This window comes from Lycorma delicatula, chromosome 12 (assembly GCF_047948215.1).
Source record: "Lycorma delicatula isolate Av1 chromosome 12, ASM4794821v1, whole genome shotgun sequence".
Taxonomy (NCBI): domain Eukaryota; kingdom Metazoa; phylum Arthropoda; class Insecta; order Hemiptera; family Fulgoridae; genus Lycorma; species Lycorma delicatula.
The window spans coordinates 19,999,727-20,022,523 of NC_134466.1; the positions used below are offsets into that span (position 1 = coordinate 19,999,727).

Sequence of the window (22,797 nt, forward strand, 5' to 3'; positions counted from 1 at the left end):
GTTCATACCCTTGACTTTGTTTCATTATGGACTACCAGGGAGAGGCGGACAGACCTCCTACTCCCACTCGGCTCCAGGAGAGGAGCAACAGGAACGACATAGTCGGACCTGGTAACTCCGCTCCAGAAATTAGAGGCAGAGCAAAAAAGATCCTACCGGAAGCCGACCTATCCAGCCGAACGTACATCCGGTAGACGGGAGGCTCGTTAGAGTATTGGACACTTCCCCGAGCTATGTTCTACTTAACTGTGGGTCCGGTCCGAGGGAAAAGGGGAATATGAAAAAAAGTTAACTTACTGATTTAAAATAATCAACAAATATTTTTTTGTTTTTGGCGGGGCAGGTTTTTTGGCAATTTTTTTTTCAAGAAGTAACGTCAATCTCTCTAATTTTTTTTTAATAATAAATTTTGTTTCATGATCTCCTTAGGAATAAACAAAAATTACACATTAAATGATTTGAATCAATGTGAAACACTGGATCATCAATTTCCAAGGTAGAAAGTAATAAAGTATTTCTTTTTAGACACCATTAAGTTTCTTGCTTACCTCTGAAAACAGCTGTTTCGAAAAATAACAGTCCCGGAACGTTATAGTATTTTAATATTTAATTTTTATGGGGAAATAGAAAGTACGAAGATAAGAAGAAGTAAAATTATTTAACATTACATTCCTAAATAACATAAATAAATCTTTTCTTCTGAAAGTTTCATATTATAACAGATTTCACGTGTTATTCCATAAACACAAAAGGAACTGAATCAGCATCTGTTTCGGTCGCTCAAAGGATACCGTGATAAAATCTTGATCAGAACCGTGTCATAAAATGCAAATTAATTTCAAAATAAAAATGTATGTACTTACAGTCAACATTACTTTTTTGAAATATAATAAAATTAAATTATTTAACTTAAATAGGAGGGATACTAAATATATAAAATATTTACAAAATTAAAATTAAAATTATTTGTACACGTTGTACTGAGATGAGAAAATTTAGCCTTTTTAAAAATGTTTAATTAGTCGTACTTAGAAATTAATCGAAAGAGTAATATTGTTCCTGTAAAAGAAAATCTTTTAATTATGTTTTAAATAATCGGTGGGAAGATGTTTTAAACGGTTCGTTCATTTTTATTTTAGAAATTGCAATAGAAGAAAAATGAGGCATTTTATCGTAATCTTATATGTAGTGTTGCGTTATATGAAAACATGTTTTTTTCCCGGTTTAATAGATGTGGCTGAATAAAGACTTATTTATATACATGTGAACATACAAATAAGTTAACATTTTTAATATACTGTCGCGTATTCGCGGCTCGATCAAGATAATGAGAGATTGACAATTGAAAATGTTTATATAATTACAATTTATTGGTTTAAAAACATAAGCAAAACAAGACAAATAAATAGTAATAATAACGACAATAGTAGTAATATTAAGTGACAATAATAACACATAATAATAATGACAATAATGAAACCAGTAAACAATAATAATAATAATAAGTATCATAATTGTAGTAATCGCAACCACAACAACAATAATAATAATAATAATAATAATAATAATAATAATAATAATAATAACAATAAGCTCTGTTTACATACAAAACAGAATTTAAAGTGATAGTCAGGATTCATTTACAGGTACATAAAGAATCAAAAGCAGAAATCAGTCCCATTGACAAAAGACATTAGCGTGACCGCAAGTCTTAACACTTTTACACATTAGTGTTGTATTAACAACAATAGAACAATAGATAAGACAAGTTTTTCATTGCAAATACCTATGCTGCTCGCCAATAAAACTACCCTAACAATTTATTATTGAAATTTATTACATTACCTCTTTCACTTATAGTCTTACAGTTTATAGTCTCATCGAACCATTTGTAGTTTTCGTGTACTGGAATTACTTGTGACGTCACCTTAATCGCGTCGAACTCGGATAACTCTTTTATCGTAGTACTCTCGCAGACTCGCCTCGCGACTCACATCTCGCAGACTCTCATCTCGAAGACGACGTTATAACATCTCGGTTGGACCGACATCAAATGATCTTCCCCGAACTATTTATACTCCGATCCTCTTTACCTGTCGGATCGGACCCACCTCAAAGCGTGAAAATAATCGCCCGAGACCTTTCGTTCCCATGCTTTCGTAACCTGAGTCCGGTAACTTATCTCTCGGAACAACATCTGTTTAGGTGTGTCGATGGGCAGTATTACAAAAGACTATTGTTAAACGGACCTGTTACCTTTACTAAATGGGTTTCTTTTACCTCCTTTCTGGATTCTCCTATTATTATATTTTCTACTACTTTGTTTTTAATTGGTAGGAATCGGTTGTTCACGTCTATTATACCGGTGTTGTTACAATACTAAATATCAGTCTACAACATCCACATTCATGGGCACCAAACAATGCTCTGTGAGCCCTTTCTTATGTCTTACAAATGTCTGAAGCAAGCCGCAATGTATTTTGAAAAACAAATTTTCGGATATTGTAATTTATGATTATCATTTTAAGAAGGGTAACTTTATTAATCTGCTTAATTTCAGGTGCAACAGAGGTTAACTGTATGACGCTATTAGTTTTTTAACTATCGGCTGAAAAATAACAGCTACTTCAGTAAATTCATTTAAAACTTAGTAGTGTATGCTTGTAAAAATATATGTAACAATCAGGAAAATTTTTTATTATATTGCAGTAAGTGGACAAATGTAAATAAAAATCCTAATACTGAGATATAGATGGCAGTTTGTAAAAGTAGTAATGTCTTTTTATTGCGTGACTCATTACATTTCTATCCTTTATATAAAGTTTCGTAAGAATGCTTTTATTTTAAATTAAGTTTTACTTATTAAGATTATAAATAATTTTTTTCTATAAAGAAAACGCATTTTAATTATTTTGCCCAATTGTGGTTGCTCATCAGCTCGTCATTCAGGTAGAACGTACATCTGGTAAATAAATATGATTCTTTTAAATAATAAATACCTTAAAATAAATCTGAATAATTGTCTGGTTTGTCTTCGATAAATCATATAAAAAATTTTTTACAACTATTCGTCTAATAAACAACTAATGCCAGACGAGCAGTGTAAAATAATACCGAAGTTGCAGGCGGATTTCAGAGGAAATCGAAGATGCAATGTCGATAGAAGTGCGCGTATGAAAGGGTTAAAAAAACAATTAATTGGCCTCTTTGTTGTTTTTAAAATGGCTTTGGATTCAAACTTTTCAGGCCAAACTTTTCATAAAAATTGAGGGTAATGAATTCAAAACAGTAAAAATAATCTGGCGTGATTTCCAACGAGATTGTTTAAAATCATGCTAAATATATATATATATATATATATATATATATATATATTTATCAGGTGTTGGGAGTTTTTGGCCTGACATTGATTGCGGGAGCTTAAATCAATGATAGCTAAAAACTAGTGAAAGGTAAGCAATCAACCAACTTCATCCACGAGCATAAAGATTGGTGATAAAGTTTTCTGTGGAATCAATAAAAAAAAATTATGAAAAAAATATAAAATGAATATTAAAAAAGATTGTTCTATAAGAACTGATCTAAACGTTTAAAAACATTTTATAATAACAAAAAGATTGTTTTTTGCAAGAATTATTCTTATCTGCGAGTACAGTTTAATATACCAACCCGCTTTAGTAAAATATTTTTTATTTATCACTAAAACTCAACCAGTAATCTGTTAAATATTTTCCCATGCAATGGGAAAAGGTTTACTCTAATCTGGGTTTGTAAATTCGCCTACTTGAGGCTACTGTCATACCTACTATAATTTATTCTTGTCAGGTATGGATTTTCAATTATGCAGAGCATTGGACCGATTCAAATCGATATTTTTAAACGAGTGTTATTTCTCTAAATCGAGCTGTATGTTGGAGAATCACTCAGAATACATTAACCTGTTCAGCGGTAAGGTAAATCGATTAAAGATCCTTGAGACAGCTAATAACTATTATCTATATTCACCTTTTTCAAATTTTAGTCCGGAATAGATTTATAATTTAATGAGAAATATTTCTGAAGGAGAAATTTATTAAAATTACTTAAAAATGATGATGACAAATTTACGGCTGCTTTATCATATTGTAATAGTTTGAAAATAAGCAATATTTGTTTTTAGTTTGCAGAAAAGTGATAAATAAATAAATGAGGGTTGGAAATTGAAATTTAAGAACAGGTGCTTTAAATCGTTTTCTCATTTATGTAATTGATTTTGAGCTGATTGTTAGTCACTATAAAATATGACATCACCATTTCTAAACAGCGATGGATTTCATGTTTTAAATCTATACCGTTAAAATATTGTTAAGTAAATAATAGATTTAAAAAACTTATTTGTGCATGTGTGTTTAAAAAATAAATAAAATGAACTAGCTGTGATTGAATACTTACCTTTCAAATGGATTTTTCTTTTCAACTGTAACACAGCTGTGATAGAAAATGAATATTTAATTAATTAATACTGTTCGACAGTAATCTAACGAATAGTAATATTAAATATATAAATGGTAAATTAAATGATTATTACAAAATTAGCACAAAAGTAAACATATATTTGGTATTTTTAAACATCTCTCCATCTCTTTCAAAAAGAGGAAAGAATTTTTATTATTAAAATAAAACTTCAATTATGTTGCTACCACTACGTAATAAGTATATTTTATTAGCTTATTCTGTAGTATACTGAGATGCTTCGTATCTTAAAATTGAAGTCGGACTACTAAAATAAAAAAGTTATAAAAACATAATATAAATTAATGCGCACGCTAATCTAAAATTATATTACCATAAAGAAAATTCATAGTCTATTCTGCCGAAAGATGGACTAACTATTTTCAGTGAGCCCGAGGTCAGATTCCGTTAATAATCAAGTAGAACGTTTGTTTATAACAGTTTAAACTGAAGAAATTTATAGGTTTCCCTATAGTAGGACCTCGAAAATTTAATGGGAAAATGTTTACTCTAATCTGGGTTTGTAAAATCGCCTGCTTGAGGCTACTGTCATACCATTGGAAAGCAATCATTGAAGTGTCAATCATTGGAAAGCATTACAAGTATTACTGGAAATGTACACCTGGCAACACAAATATTTTAACAACACTTTCTGCGATTTGGCTATCACTAGATCGTCTCGGAGCAGAAAAATACAATTTGTTTTACATCTATTCCCGCTGAGATTATAGATTTTCTGTCAAAAGGAAATTAAATCTGTTTACGCTTTAATGTGGTGTTACTTTTGTGATGTAATACTTGTACACTGATAACAGTAAATTCATTGAAATATCCATTATTTGTTGTTTACAATTTGCTTTTATTTTCATTATTCAAAATTTACAGAATTTCTTAATTGCATTACAATAATTATTCTTTCATTATATTATAATATTTTGATAAATTTTCCTGTATTGTTTAAAATTTAATCGCTAATTTTCACATTTTCATAATTTTTTCTAAATAATGTACAGAATAAGCAACATAAAACCGAACCCATAATGAAACCGCTACCCAACACTACTTATGAAAGACTCTTCTCAGATAGAGAAAATGAAATAGGCAACCTGCCGTTAGGACTCCACCTGGCCATTGCCGATGTTGAAAGAAGAATTTCTGGCAGACCAAAAAAATCGCTACGCAAGTTATCCCAACAATCTGGTGTTAAATACACATTTTGTCGAAAAATTCTTCACGAATTAAAATTGAAACCGCACCGCTTTACAACTGTGCAACAACTGAACGAGACAGACAAATCGAAACGACTTGATTATAGGAACAGGCTTCTCGAAAACATTGTTGGTGGACAATTTAAACAATGCAAGTAAACATAGTTGTCTACTTGCGATTTTTTACTTTTGGGCTACTTAAAGGAGAGAGTTTATCCATCTAATTTCCACAATATTAATGAAATGAAGGTGAACATTCAACGAGAAATCAACGCGATTGACAACATTTGCGTTAGACGACTCTCGATATGATCAGTTGAGCACAAAAGTGCATCGATGCCCAGAGTGGTCATTTTGAATATCTTTTGTAACAAGGTAAATAAATGCAAATTTAAATTACGTTTTATGGTTTTCTTATTTAATTTATTCGTATCATTCATAAAAATTCATTCCAACATAACTTACCGATTCTGCAGCGGTTACGTTACGGGTTCGGTTTTATGTTGCTCACTCAGTATCTTACGATAACTAAAATGAAATGCCTACATATTTATGATATGTTGTGTACACTAATCATAAAACAACACAAACACACTGATACCGGAGGGAATATGAATCAAAGCTAAATATATTTAGTTCAAATTGTATACTTGACTGGATCTGTGGAAACTCAAATATACACAAAGAATATATGTCGTTTCAAATATACACAAAGAATATATGTCGTTTAAAAGATTTGTAATTTTTATTTAATAAATGTAAAAACGGATAATCAAATATTATTTGGGAATATAAAAATTCTCAGAGCTAAAAATCGTTAACAGAAATCATTTATAAATGCAATTTTATTTGCTAAATAATTACCGAATATTTCTTACGTTAACAGGAAAAAATCGAACAGAGGGTGAACAAAGTTGTTAATAATCTGACAGGTCATATGCATTTATGGATGCTTTATATTTCAATAGTTTAATCCTTAACGTTTAAAACTTGAGAATAAAAAATTTATTTTTCTTAGTTTCTGATATAATTATAATTTTACCTAAATGTTACCGTAGTTTATAGGGCGCTAGATGAGATGAAAGATCAGAAATTTTTCAATGTAAAGATAGAGAATGTGGGAAATTTATTAAAGGGTACTTAAAGAAAACAATTGCTGCTAAGCAGACCTAGATAAATTGAGAAACGAGAAACGGTGGCCGGTCAAACTTTGAAGTAACTCTTTTTAAAATCGTTTTAAAATAAGTAAAAATGAAAACTTGTACGTTACTGCCTGATGTTTCAGGTTTCTTTGGTATGGTTTGAAATCAAGTGATACTAAAAGAATTACTTAAAAAAGAAAAAGAAAACTGATATTTAGCTAATCCTGACATTATAGAAACATAATTTTTTTTCATGTAATTATCAATTTGTAAATAATGATTTTTTTTTCTTTATTTTCGTCATTTTAATTTTTTATTAATGAAATTTTACAGAATAATAATGCAGTACCCGAAGCATAGTATGATGTACTCTTTAAGTATACAAGGTTAAGTATGGCTATGGTTATATATATTTGTAACATATAAAAATATTTAAACAATTTTTTATTTTTTTTAATGAAAATTCAAGAAAAATAGCAATTAAGATAACTTAAGAATTAAATAGACACAAATTCTTGAATTCAGAGATCATTGGCTCTTGGTAAAGGAATCAGGATCACCTGTGCAGTAAAGGTCTCTTTACAGCGTTTCTTTGCTTTCCTTTATAAGTTTAATGAAGACACGTAATTTTCACTTTTGCTTTTCTTGCAAAGATTTTCTTTCAAACAAGTTTTACAAGCAACAATTTGGATCATGAAGGCGTCTTAACTAATTTAATACCTCAAATTAATTTTTCTGACAATTATAAATTTTGAAAAAATTGAAATTTTTTTAAAACAGCAAAACATAAATTAAAACGATTATACGAGATATGTATGTATATGTAATATTAGTTTAGTATTTTAGTTATACGAGAGGTTATCTCTAAAGTAAAAATTGTTTCATTGTAAAAAACGTTAATCTGAAAAGTTTATTATATTTTTTGATTTATCTTTAACTACATACTTTATACTACTTCTCTATCGCCACGTTAATTAAGACATTTACCGTAGCAATACATCAGCTTCAATACATCCGCATCGTATTCTTCTGCCGCCAGTCTATTTAGCCACTGATTAACAGCATTTTTAAGCTCATCGTCACCCGCGAATCGCTTAACACTCAAAAATTCTTTCAATTTTCTAAAGAAATGGTAATCAGAAGGAGCTAAGTCCGGACTATATGGTGGGTGATCGTAAATTTCCCATCCAAATATTCTGGATGTGGACGTGCATTATTGTGCACTTCCACTTAACGTTTTGATAGTTTAAAAAACGTATGACCATGTATTTCACAGTCGGCGGCAACATCGATTTCCCTACTCATTTTATAACGTAATTACTCACACGTAATCAAAGATAATACAACTCGACAACTTACAAATAACAATGCAGTGTGTACATTATTAGCGTGGACATGAACGACACACATTCACAAGCCTTAAGGAGATAAATTACCAGCGGTCTTTACTTTTGAGATCTGCCTCGTATAATTCATTTATACTATGTAATTCAAAATCGTAATTAAATTAAACAGACTGGATGTAAACATACGTACTAATCCTAAAATCTGTTTAATGTGATGCTGTTTTGTAAACATAGTGTGAATATTTTTTACATTTACATCACAGCGGGCATACCTAAAATTTAAGAAAGTACTATTCGATTACAAGGTCTATTGCCGATGCCATAATTAAAACAATAATTTATAAAAATATAGATAACAACGAACAGATTTATAAATATCACAAATATGTTATAAATACCTATTTTGAAGATTTGGATATTTTTCATGTCGACTATATTTTTCAGATTTAAATAGCCTGAAATTTATAAAAGTAATTGTATTATTTTTTTATCGATATTTACTATATTTAATTGTTAACTTAAATTAACGCTGCCAAGATAAACAATATATCAGAAACTATCCCATGATCTTGAGAAATATTTGCCACGGTTCAATTGTAACTCTTTTCATGTTATGAGATTTATCAGTATTATTAAAGTCGTAGAAATTCTACTTTAACTTTTGCAGCAATATTAATGTTATTAAATTTTTTATTTGCTCCGTATGTTAAATAATAATAAATAGGTAACAAGGAGAAAATAAAAACCGAATAAATTTTCCTAAGCTGTACAAATTTTTGTGATATGTTAACTTCGTTTTACATATTAAGAGAAGTAACAACACTCTCAAAGGATGAAAAAGGGTGGGAAAAACGAAAATTGAAGAAAAGGAAATATAGCCAAACCTGATCTATCTTAGACTCTGAACGGGTTATTTGAAAAGAAAAAAGGAAGTTCGAAGGAAAATCCTTGTATTGTACCGAATAAAAATTTGATGAAATAGTAGGAGAAATAATTTTTAACTTTATTTGAATATTTTTAATCCTACTGTTTATTTAATTATCAAAAACATTATAAATTATTACTACAGTTATATATTAAAAAAAAGAAAGTAAAAATAAATTGCAGAATTACATTTTTTTACGTAAATATACAATAAATATGGGTTCATGTCTTTCATGACTGAAGTAAAAAGTAATATGGTTTCATTCTATCCATCGGAGAGTAGGTTTAAACATTTAATCGATGTAAGGCCTTCAGTATCAGAGCGCTTAATCAAACTCTGCAAAAGTTTTTGATTTGGTGATAAACAATGTTTGTCTAATTATAATAATTAAAATAAACATGTTAACATAAATGCTTACTTATTATTTACTCATTAATACTCATTCATGCCGCTTCACTGAAAAGTTTCCTTGCCGATTAAGCCAATATATCTTTTCTATGGTAGGTAATCGTGAAACGCTATTTAAAATATTAGAAGTTGGAATAGTAAACCACTAAAGATAATTAAGGATACTCTAAAAAAAACAGTTCCAAAAGTTATATTATAGTAATTGATAGTTATATTAATAATTATAGTAAGTAATTATATACTGAATATCAGTTTTATATTTTGGAATGTCTTTTCAAATCTTTTGTTACGTGACCTTGTATCTAAACATCAAACAAATTTTACGTTATTTTAACATCAGTAATGAAAATCCCTTTATTATTTAAATATGAGAAGCATTAATTAATAGTAGGCAGCAGAGATTTCACAATAATTCCGATGTATATCAGAAGAAATAATACGAGTAGGTCCGTGGAATTTCGTAGAACAGGTTTTTTTTTTACATTATTCCATGGTGATTCAGAACCGAGTACAGGAGAGTCAAAAGATAAACTTAAAAGTTAAAGTCAGAACCTAAACCTAACGTTTACCTAAGCTTATGATCGGAGAATGGAAATAATTATTCAACTGAGTAAAAGTTTTTTAGTTAAAATTGCTCCAATCTTTTTAAAAATGTTTCATCTTGTACGGATTTATCCGTGAAATTTGGCTCTACAGAAGATGGCTTACAGACAAAAAATGTTGTTATAAAAATTAACATAACGAAAATGTTGTCTGTTCCACAGACTTTCTCGTTTAAATTGCATTTGCTGTTTCCGTGTAGCCGAAAATATATTAACAGAAATATATTTTTGTTCAAAAATATATATTTTAACGTAAAATACTTAAAATGAATACTGATTCATCATATATAAATCGTGGATGAACAACACTTCTTTGAAAGACTGTCAACAAATTTTACAATTCCTTGTACTTGTATACTTAGACAATTCCTTCTCTTCTTTTTAACTATATTTTTTCAAATGCTTCTTTCTTTATCAATTCGCCGCAACACCATTTATAATTTTATACACCTATCTGATTTTTTACATTCTTCTTGTAGCAATTAAAAGGGGAGTACAAAATTATATGTTGCAACAGACCTAATTCCATAATATAAACATCCTACTGCTAATCGTTTTCAAGTTATGCGAGATACATACGTACGTACCTACATACATACCTACGTACGTACAAACGTCAGGAACCAAGTCAAAATGGATATTTCCGTTGAACTCTGAAACCGAAATTTATCCCGAACATAATACTTCTTTTATTTCGTACAAGAAAGCAAAAATCAAAGTTTATAAATGAGTATTAAAAGAAAAACTTAATTAATAAAATGGAATAAGGAAGTTTATAAAATGTTGTAAAAGAAATTTTACATTATATGGAACAATTTTCAGTTGTTTTATTTTCTATCTACATTTTCAACGACATTTGTTTTTATTCATCTAAAAAACAATGCTAATGAAAAATCTCTCTCAAGCATGGAATTTTTCATACGCCGATTTAAATTCTCCTAATATAGCATCATAATTAGAGATTATGTTAATATAATTATCGTATATTAAACTGTGCACGAAACAGTTGAATCAGCGCCAATATGCTCATAAATTTTTGTAACCAGAATTTCAGAAATTTTGGATTCGCATAGAAGTAAAAAAAGAAGCGAATAGTTTTTTTACAAAAAAAATTATTTTCCGTCTGCTATTCACAACAGCCGGAAATGTAAAAATTATTTCTTATCAGATTCATGCAAAGGACCTTTATTAAACTTTTGCAGGACTACCCGAATTTTAAGTAAAAAGTAAATAAAATATGTAAATAGAATAACATCTTTAAATTACATAAGACAGCTTTTAAATAAGCAATTATTAAAAAAAGTATTTTTTGCAAATGTCTTTTTTATTAAAAAAAAATTTGTAATTCTTTAAATTTTTTTTTTCTTTAAAGAGTGCCCTGAATAATAACAACTACAAAAAATTAATTACTGGTGCAAACTTAAATAATAGGCAAAATTTAAATTAGAGTTCTAAAAGTATTATTTTTTTTTTTAATAAATTATATTGCTTTTAAATTAGTTTTTTTTTTTTTTAATTTATTTCTTTTAAACTTCTTTCATATGTGATTTTAAACGGTTGTATTATTAAATCTATTAAGACTATCTATTTCAAATTACATTCTGAGCAAAATAATCTTGAGTATTCTGTTTCAGAGAAGTGTCACCTTAATCCTTTCTGATTAACCAAAATACACAGGGCAGGTATTTATAATTAATTTTTTTTTTTAAGGTAATTTTTAAATACATCTTATTTTATAAGAAAATTCTCAGTTCAATACTTCTAAACGTACACACAAACACACAGATCTATAAAGTACTTACCATTTACCAATAGGAGTATTTTCCGCACTGAAGATAAAAAAGCTCATAACATAGAGTAAGATTCGCATGTTTAAAAGTTTTTCGTAGAATACGAATAATTGTATAAATTTTATAACCTGATCTATTCAGAATACAACATAGGTAGCTACTGCTAAATCGAATATTGTATGTTCAGTATATACGGTGTTAATGCTTATATATTTTCTCATACTTTGACGTCATAGGATTGAAAATGACGCTTATTAACAGTACAAATATACTCGGCAAGTACACAGAATAGGATACCCCCACGATACTTCATGAATATTAATTTTATATTTCAATACGTGTTTTAAATAAATGGAAAAGTAAAAAATTTATGATGGTGACAAATACATTCTTTACTCTCCAATTTTTCTAGCTGCCTTGTTCCCGATCTTTAAATTAAAAAATAAATAAACATTTTTCAAAACTAGATAGGCTTTTACAAAGATTCCTCTAGTGGTGAACGCGTCTTCGCAAATCAGCTGATTTCGAAGTCGAGAGTTCCAACGTTCAAATCTTAGTAAAGGCAGTTATTTTTATGGATAGTTATTTACGGATTTGAATACTAGATCGTGAATACCGGTGTTCTTTGGTGGTCGGGTTTCAATTAACCACACATCTCAGAAATGGTCGACCTTAAACTTATTTATTAATTTATAACTAAAATCGCCCTTAATGAATTTGTGAATTCTTTAACTCTAAAAAGATAGGTAATTTATTGCGTAAATCCAGACAAATTTTATTTTGCTGGAATATCAACGGTTACGAAAGGCTTAGCCAATCGGTTTAGTAACCAAATAATTGAAATTTCTCCCCGCCAATCACCCACGGGGTCACTTTATAGCACTGACCCGGAATGTTAGGAACTCTTACTAAATGAAAATTAATTATTGCCTATTTAATTTAAATTTAACTGTGATTAGAAAATAAAATAAGTTAGAGACTGTATATGTCTTTCTCAATCCTAATCAAGAGTGCATCCCCTACACTCAATCTTACATCAACTAATAAATTAACCGTATAGTAACAAAAGTAAAAAGTTATAAAATGAAAATTCTACGGGGACGAATTCCCTTCGTCAGATGGCTCAGCCGATTTACAATTACCGACCCATCTTACAGGTATACGAACGTTTACAGAATTAATACCGTTAGAAGTAATTTGAATAAAAATTTACTAACGGTTCTGCAAGAGCCAAAGTTTTTTCAACTTTATTGTAATTGAACAAAGCGACTTCATCGAGGAATTTCTATATCGACCAGCGAAACGGCTCTAGCCGCCAAGCTTTGCAGGAAGAAAGGCCAGTGTTCCCACCGGTCGTGAACTTCCAGGATGACTTTTCCACAAATGATATTTAAATAGATAACATAATCGTTAAACGTTAACAGAGTACAGGTTTCTTTAAATGTTATATCAGGTCTTTCAATGCCTAGGAAAAATTACTTGCCTTCAATTAACCAAAAAAAAAAATCAGCGTATATCAGAAAAAGTTATAAGTCTTTACAGAGATTCTGATGTTATATATCCTGCTTAAAAATACATTTCCTGTGATATGTGATACCGATTAGTTTTCCCTATCAATTTTGCGTATTGCAAGTATTTAATTGTCTCAAGTTTCAGGAATGTAAAGTTGTAATACTGTTAATTAGATGCTAATGTATTACCAGTTTTCAGATGAACATCAATATATCCTTCAGGCAACTGGAAAAAGGAAATAAGTTCTAATATTAAATTCACACGTAAAATAAATATAACGTTATATTTTACCTTCTCTATACTTTTTCGGATTCTCCTTGCAAAACTAAACAATAAATATCCTTAGGATAAATGGCGATTTCTCCTTCGTTCTCCCACTGTCCTCCATTTTATTATTATGTTAAAATTTATATCTCAAGTTCGGATAGAGGAATCAGATTAATATTTGGTAAACGTCTTGGTAATAAAGTTTTAAAATTAGCAAAAGTCGAGACTTAAATATATCCGCAAATTACAAAATGGCGGCCATGTTTATTTCTCAATCCGTTATATATCCGTAAATATTATTTTATCAATGTATGTTAGTTGCTAAAATATTAAACTTTTTATTTTAATTCAGATGACGTTTTATGTTTTTAAGATCGGTTAATAAATAGCCGTTATGGTATAAAATGGATGTTGTAATTTTGTGTCTGTTTTCATGTCCTCCACTTAACGTTAAATTCGATTAAACATTATTTGTTTTTATTTATTATTAATTCTAGTACGATTTTCCATGTATATTGGCATTCTGTAATAGGTTTCGAAGAGCATTAATTGAAGACAGTGTATTTTCGGTAAGATTTCTGTTCATAGATGAAGTTTCTTTTAACCAGAATGGTGTTGAAAACTATCATAATCAGCATATCTGGAGCGATGAGAATCCTCGTGGTACCTTCTAAAGTAGCCAACAGCAACGGTTTTCCCTAAACATCCGAGCAGGGATTTTTAATGAGTATCTTTTGGATCCTGTCATTCTACAAAATCGTTTAAATGGAGAAAATTATCTTGCTCATTTGACCAAAAATCTTCCACATTTGTTAGAAGACCTACTTCTACAAATAAGAGAAAATATGTGGTTCCACCACGATGAAGCTCCAGCACGTTTCAGTCAATTGGTATTAGATTTCCTTCAAGAAACTTTCCATGAAAAATGGATAGGCCGCGAAGGGTGTATGTTTAATATTTTGTATGTTTTATTTTAGCAAATAATATAAATTTTGGTAAAAATAATATTTATGGAGATACAACGGATTGAAAAATAAACATGGCCGCCATTTTATAATTTGTGAAGGTATTTAAATCCTGATTTTTTGTTAATTTTAAAAATTTATTACCGAGACGCTTACCAAATATTAATCTGATTCTTCTATCCGAACTACAAATATAAATTTTTACATAAAAATAATAGCCCACCATTTTAAAAACACTATATATATATATGTATATATTGAAGAACATAGAAAAATCTTAGACACGTAAGGTGGTGACTAAGATTTAAAAAAAAAGAAAAGAAAACAATAAACAAGTAATATTATTGAGAAGATTTGAATTCTATGCGACTCTTTAATATTATTATATTCATTACAGCATCATATTAATTAATTAGTAAAATGTAGCACAAACAACCCATAAGAAAAATACGAATTATTTTTCTATATATTTCGGAACGTGTTTTAGAATAAAAAAGGTTTTAATTACTTATGAAAAATTTTATTTACGACACATGCTGAAACTTCAAACTACTTTTTTTTAAAAATATAATAAAATAATTTAAAAAATTGAAAAAGACTGATTTGTCAGTCAATTTTTACAAAATTAACGTAATCTGCCAATTTATGTAAGTTTTATCTAGATGCTGTATAATTTAAGGATGTAACACATATAAAAAATATTTCATCGATCGGAACCCAAAAAAATATTCGTTATTCATTATATACAGAGAAATTACGTCTTTTATCTACTTAGACCGTGCTGATTGAATCTCGTGTATTTTGAACCGACGTGCAAAACATGTTAGATACTTGACATCAAATAAAAATAGTTTCTAAAAACGTCCTATGAAAAGTGAGAAGAAAAAAGGTTTTCCCGTCGTCTTTTTTATTCAGCCAAACTTAATCCTGTACTTCGTTATGCCATGCTTAGCGTGCCAAAATGCAGAAAATATACAGTTTTAAAATCGTCAGCTGCATTGTTTTCTCCACAGAGGCTGGCTACGTGTGAACATCAGTATTCTTCAATGAATTCTAATAATGTTTCTAATAACTCTGATTCTTTACACGCGTCACAGCTATGAGAAACACTGCGATCGGTAGTGAAAAGCAGCAAATAAAAGTACTCCTTCTATCCAGAAATAGTATACTGTGTACTTCACGTCTACTCAGTAAAGAAAACATCAAAAAAAATATCAACAGAGTGTTAATAAAAGGGTGGTCTGGCTATACTTTTCGGATTCTATTTGTAAAACTAAACAAAAAATATCCTTAGGAAAAATGGCAATTTCTTCTTCGTTCACCCTTTATCCGCCATTTTATTATTTTTATGTAAAAATTTATATTTGTAGTCGGGATGGACGAATTACTTTAATATTGGTAAGCGTCTCGGTAATAAAGTTTTAAAATTGGCAAAAAATCAAGACTTAAATATCTTCGTAAATTACAAAATGGCGGCCATTTTTAATTTTCAATCCATTATATCTCCATAAATATTAGTTTTATCAAAATGTATATTATTACTAAAACATAAAGCCTTTTATTTTTTTTAAATCGGTTGATAAACAGCCGAGTTGTAATTGTTTCAAAGGTTTGAATAGATGTGTGGTTTCATGAATGAACACGTGTGCCGAGCCATTTCTTTACCGATTCCGACTAGGGTGAACTGAAATGCAGTTCATGATTTTTATTTTACTATATTGTTTTCTTATTCAACATTTACTTACCATCCGGGTAATCTGTTAACAAAATATCTATTTCTATTATGATTTTCTTAATTTTTCTTTTTTATTTTGTTCTACCTTGTAGGAAACTGGTTGTGAACGAATACTGAGAGTTCCCTTCTTATTTGAAAATTTGGTAGCGGTAAAGTCCGATGCGAGCCGCTGAAATCTTGTGTTACCTAGACGTCTCATTTAGGCAGTGACAGGCGATGGTGCCACGGATAGGGTTGTCGGACGTCCTACCGCCAGAAGAAAATGTAAGAATTAGGATAAGGTTAGTTTCAGTAACTAAATGTTGAATTAAACTAAATACAAAATAAAATATTTTTGTAAACATTTTCTCATTGGAATGGTTTTCTCTTCTAAATTGCTCGTACAAAAAATTGTACTGTCAGTATGTTGTACCCAGTTACAATAAAATAGTACATTCTTCCTGCAATATCTGAATTTGTTTCATATAAATACGTAAATTACATACAACACGTAAAATTTAACAGTCTTATTTTGTTTTCCTTTAAAGTCTTAAACTTTTCGTAGCGGCGCGGTGTTGTTGACAGTGCGAAGTGTGACGAAGTTGAAGAACAGCTGACGAACATGACTTAAGGTTGAGCGTCCTATTTTGAACGTCCGTTACAGTGGTAGGCGCGAAAGCGCCATACCCTACCGACCAATCACAGCGCCGGATTCAAAGCGGTTGCGCATGCGTAACACGTAGACCGTTACTGCTGCTACCACCACCAATACCTAACGGAAATACAAAGAAAAATAAAAGTACGTTACAATTCAAAAGAAAAATCAAATAAGCCCTAAATTACCGTATGATGGATTATACCGTTGTTGTTGTTGTTGCATTACTACACCACCCAGGAGGTAGCAACCATGGCGCGTTGATATTTTTTTTTAGAGTGAAATCTCTTTCCTAGAGGGCTACAAAAGACTAATACAAAATTATGTTGTTTACTACAAAAATTTACCACGAGTAAAAAAAAAAAGTTTTGTTATTTACTACAAAAATTTACTACGAGCAAAAAAAATAGAAAGACATGTATACTATCATTAATATTTTTGATTTAATATAAACTGTTCATAATCGGATCTGTTTTTGTATTGTGCTCGAAGGGCATTCAAACTAAGTTTTTTCACTGTTTCTTTCAAATGAAAACATTTGTCAACGAACAAGAATTTATATTTTAAACCAAATTGTTTACAAGCTGATTCTAAGTAATAAAAGTCTTTAAGTAAACAGGGATGTTCTATATAAAATGTAGAGTTATTTTCTGGATGAAATGCAAATTCTAATTTAGCAATGTATTCGTATTTTATGTAATTAAATATACTTGACCAATCAAATTTATTATAGTCTATTTTATTTTCTGTTTTTAAAATCATTACCTAGAATGGGATAGTCTACTTATCGTACATGTAAAACTTTTTCTGTTTTTCCTATTAGAAATTTAATAAATTTATGCTTTAAATGATAAGATTTCTAAGCGTATTTTTAAAACCTACTTACTAATATTCAAAATTTATCTATTTACTTCACTACATATTAAAGTGAATAGAGAAACTTAGATGAAAGTTTTAGCTGTTTTGTAAGCAAATAATGTATAGCGTATTTTATACAAAAACAAACACAAAATGTGTAGAATTACCATATTATACTGATGTTGCTGTGTAGCATTTTTGTGCTTATAGTTTTTGGCAATGTTCAATGTACAGAGTGGAGCATAAGTAGCTGATTGTTTTAGAAATATTATTATAATACTGTTTTTGCAGAAACATAAAATTTATTACAACAGAAATATACAGAATTTAATGACATTTAAGTTGATTTAATTTAATTATCCATTAAATTTCCATTAAAAATTGTTTTAATTCATCTTGAAGAGAATACATAACTTTGTAAGAGGTCCTCTGGGAGTCACCTACATTCTCTTGAATGAGCTCCTTCACTACACAGATATTGGCAGGCTGGCTATGTCTCACAGTTCTTGGCTTTAAAATATTCCTGAAGGAAATGATTGACTTTGAAATCAGACAAATGACCTCTATAGGGAAGAATCTGATTAAGACAAATATCATCGTAAATAACACTATGTTGGAACAAGTTTCATATTTTAATTATCATGGATGGATGTGACGTGTTGTTTTTCAAGGATGCCATTTTTTAAATGAGCAAGTTTTAAAAATTATCTGGAACTGTTCATAGAACTTTAAAGAACAAAACGCGGAAGGAAACTAGGATGAAATTCTACAAAAGACTTGCCACATCTGTATTGTTATATGATAGTGATATCACTTGGGTCATAATGAAAAGAGAGATTTCTTTTATAGAGTCAACAGATTGCAGTTTTTGAGGTCCTTAAACAAATGTGTGTATAATTAATAGCTGGATACACTATGTTAGACAGGAACGAATGAAAAAATGAGGAAGGGATATTTCCTCTGTTAGTAACCATTAAACAGTATAAATCCAACTGGTGTCCAAAACTGACGGAATGTCAGAAAGATGCATGCCAGCTAAAATTATGAAATATAGAACAGATGAAAGAAGAGATAAACCTCTGAGGAAGTAGGTGTCAGAAAAAGATGCTTAATCTTCCTGTGAGGTGGAGAGGTAAAAGAAATGTGCTGCTGAAAGACTGATGACTGGGTGGGCGCCTGTTCATATCATGTACTAAGAAATAAGGCTTCTTTGAAACATTTTTGTTAATGTGAACATGCTTTAAATGGTATGCAAGTGGCAGCTCCATCTTGTTGCAATCATAGTCTATGACTTTCACAAAACAAAATTTAATCAAGAAACTGGTTCAATAAAATTATACAGTAGCATTCAAAGTTATAGGTACACTATCGTCTGTTTAAAAAAGAAAGGTCCCGTAACCCAATACATAGTCACAGCTGCCACTGTTGCTGTATAGGGGGGGCTTTTGGTGTAACTCCAGAGGGGATTTTTCTGCATGATAGTGGCAGTTCTGCTTGTTTTCAAACTGTTCAAATGAAAATGAGCTTTATCAGATATTATAATGAAATTAAGCATGTTGGGATTTTTATTCATTGATTCCAAAATTTCTTCGTAATATATAACTTTTGTTTTTATCTCTCTACCTATCTTAATCGATGAACAACCTGAATTTTATATGGATGAAAATTTAACTTAACACGCAGAATATGCAAAACCATTGAAAAGGTGATGCAAGGCATTGAAAGTTTATTCTAAGTTTATTTAGTCAAGAAATTAAATATAAAATATTCACTAATTTTTAATTAATTAACTATGCTGTTATAAAGTGAAAATAATTTTTGAAACAAATGAACAATCGAAACAGTGGATGCATTCTCATTCTCCCAGTAAACCAAAGAAGTTCAAGCGAACCTTCTCCAACAGAAAGTGTATGGCTACTGTGTTCCGGGACCGGAATGGAGTTCTCTTGGTGGAATTCATGGAACGTGGCACGACCATCACTGCAGCCTCAAACTGAATATGACTCATCAACATCTACGAAGGGCAATTCAAAATAAGCAGAGAGGAATGTTGTCATCAGGCATTGTCTTTCTTCATGACAATGCTCGGCCGCACACTGAAGCTGAACAAAGAAGCTCCTGCAGCGTTTTCATTCGGAAATGTTTGATCACCCACCATACAGCCCGGACTTGCCTCCATCTACTTTTCACCTCTTTGCTCACATGAAACGCTGGCTTGGAGGAAAACATTTTGGCACAGACATTGACCTGCCGACCAGCATAGAAACATGGCTGAAAACACAGTGGGCTCCATTCCATTATGAGGGTATTGGAAAGTTGGTACCACGCTGCGACAAATGTCTAAATCAGAGTGGCGACTATGTAGAGAAATAGCGTAACTATGAAAGTACTGGTTACAAATAACAAATTTTTTATTTTCACTGTGGTTTTAATTTCGTGACCGATCAGACCTTGAGAAATAAATAACCCTCGTATGATGTCCTGAACAAGAATGTTGTTTTCTGAATGTGCAATTTACTGTAGTTCATGAGGCAGGAATGTAATTTTCTGGACTATGGAGAATTCTCATTATGCATGAGAGCTGGAAAGGAATGTACTGCATCTCACGGAGGAGCTGGGATGACATCATATTATTTGTTTGGATCATAATATTTTAAAGAATACATGAACGGTGATTTTTATCTGCAAATTATGGAAAGACGGTTAATGCATCAACTCTAAAACAAGGGAATCGTGGAACATGTCTGGATACATGAAGATGAAGCTTCATCTCATTTTGCGTCAGTGCATTTTTTCTTAAATGAATATTTTCCGTGATAGTAAACTGGCTGTGGTTCACAAGCAAATTCAGTCTAATTGCAATGACTACCACCAAGAACTGACCTTACCATATCTGATTACTTATTGTAGAGAATACTCAAGGCCTATATCTCAACATAATTATACATGAAATGAAAATTTGCCATTGTGTATGAAGCTTTTGAACCATTACTCCACAGATGATTCATATTATTTCAAAAAGGGTGGAAATGCATACTTATTTGAGTTCAGCAAGATGGTGTACACACAAATTCAATGGATAAATAATTCTTAAGTAGAAATGTATAAAAATATTTCATAGTAAGTCCTGAATGTATATTTGTTCATTGGAAATGGGGGCCTTTCTGACAAAAAAAAGTAGATCAAAAGATTTTTAATGAGTGAAAAATGAAAAATAGATTTGATGAACTAAGTGAGAGCCAACTTAATCAGCATGATGAAATGTGATTAAACTAAAAAAAGTATTATTCTCTGATGAACGAGCTGCATTATATCTTTGAAAAGCTAAGTTACAGCATCATTTTTTATCAACACATGTAAATGAAAAAAATAACATTGGCCTGAACGCTAGACAAATTTATTATGTACCAATTGGAATAAAAGATCTAATCTTTCGACTCTTTTCATAGTTCGCTGATCATTTTTTCTTTGTGGTTGCTGAGTGCAGGATTAATTTAATAAAAATTTTAGTAGGACTAGAATGGTGAAAATATAATAAGATTTTTTTGTATAAATTAAGTAATGTTGTCTGTATTTATAACTAACAGCTTCCAAGGAAGAGGATACATAAGAAAATGATTCCTTTCAAAGACATTTTGTGTATGAATGTTTGCAGCACACACAATGAATTGAATTGTGCAGGACTATGCTTGTAATATCTCTCTTGACACTTTGCTTTTGAGTACGAATCATACATGCATCATTAAATAATCAAAGTTCAAAGAATTCATTGTGATGGTAATATGTTTTATTTATATATATATATTTATATAAATATAAAAACTATCCTCAGCCTGTAAAGTTATGCTTACACTATTTTGGGATTGCTGCTAGCCAGTCAGCATAAGCAAGTTGATGCTGTGAACGCACTGCATTGTAAAGTTCTCTAGATGCTTTGCTGTTTTGCTTCAAAATTAAAAAAAATAGAAAGAAATAAGAAAGAAATAGTTAACGGATACTTAATAAAGCACTCTCTGTTACTTTTTATTTATTTATTGTAACAATAAAATTTTTATTTGCTATATAATTACATTTTTAATTCATTTTTTTTTTAATTTTTTATAGGATGCTGGATTTAATTTTATAACAGCTGTAGGATGCTTCTACTAATAAACAGATTAATCATCAACAGCATTCTCAATGCTTCCCTTCATAAGTAATTTCTATAATTTAAAGTTGTAAAAAAAGTCATCTTCTAAATCATATTCCTAAAACACATTTAAAATGAAGTAATGTACAATTTAAGGTATATTTTTCATAATTAAGAGACATATTTCTGGGAGGTTTTTATGGAAAAATAGGTAATAATAAGTCATTTGTGAAGGAATAATTCAGCACATTAATCTTTTTGATAATGACAGAACCAATACTTATAAGAAATTTAAATGATAGAAGCATCAAATACAAGTGGCAGAAAATTGTTAAGAGTATTTTGCAAAATGTTCATAATTGATAATGATAAGATAACAATTAGTACACCTTATGTGAAGTAGTATCATTTATAATCTATTTGCATTGCCTTTAATGTTATAGCATTTTAAGAATTTTCAATGGGGTGGTTTTTTTTCTGATTGCTTGGAGTTTGAAATTTCCTTGGAGAATATTTATTTATTAATATTTATTTCTGTTCAGCCTCTGAAACTACCATAAAGTATTATTTCAGAGAATGGATGAAGATGATATGATTAAATGTAAATGAAGTGTAATCTTGTATAGTCTCAGGTCGGCCAGTAATAATGTAACAGTAATAATAATAATGTAATTAATAATGCTTTGCACTTTTAAATCGTCACTCCTTGAGGAGTTAAATGTAATCACATGCTATTTTTGTTTATTGCTGCCACTGTATCCAAATATATGCATTCCTTTTACATT

General features: G+C 30.0%; 2 protein-coding genes across 6 annotated transcripts in view; both read right to left on the reverse strand.

Moving 5' to 3' along the window:
- The window catches only part of LOC142333433 (uncharacterized), a 71,330-nt gene extending 59,200 nt beyond the window's left edge, over window positions 1–12,130 (reverse strand). The window contains exons 1-3 of the mRNA XM_075380526.1: window positions 11,925–12,130; window positions 8,586–8,642; window positions 4,432–4,467 (exon numbers count right to left, since the gene is read on the reverse strand). Coding sequence (XP_075236641.1) covers window positions 4,432–4,467; window positions 8,586–8,642; window positions 11,925–11,992 — 161 coding nt within the window. The 5' untranslated portion in view covers window positions 11,993–12,130. The remainder of the gene's footprint in view (window positions 1–4,431; window positions 4,468–8,585; window positions 8,643–11,924) is intronic.
- A 9,760-nt stretch (window positions 12,131–21,890) lies between these two features.
- LOC142333431 (uncharacterized) overlaps window positions 21,891–22,797 on the reverse strand; it is an 86,427-nt gene continuing 85,520 nt past the window's right edge. For 4 of the 5 annotated variants that reach the window (XM_075380504.1, XM_075380502.1, XM_075380505.1 and 1 more), the window contains one exon: window positions 21,892–22,130. In XM_075380504.1, the coding sequence (XP_075236619.1) occupies window positions 22,086–22,130 (45 nt within the window). In that variant the 3' untranslated portion in view covers window positions 21,892–22,085. Of the gene's footprint in view, window positions 22,131–22,797 lie in introns of all 5 variants that reach the window. The other variant, XM_075380507.1, reaches the window with a different exon arrangement.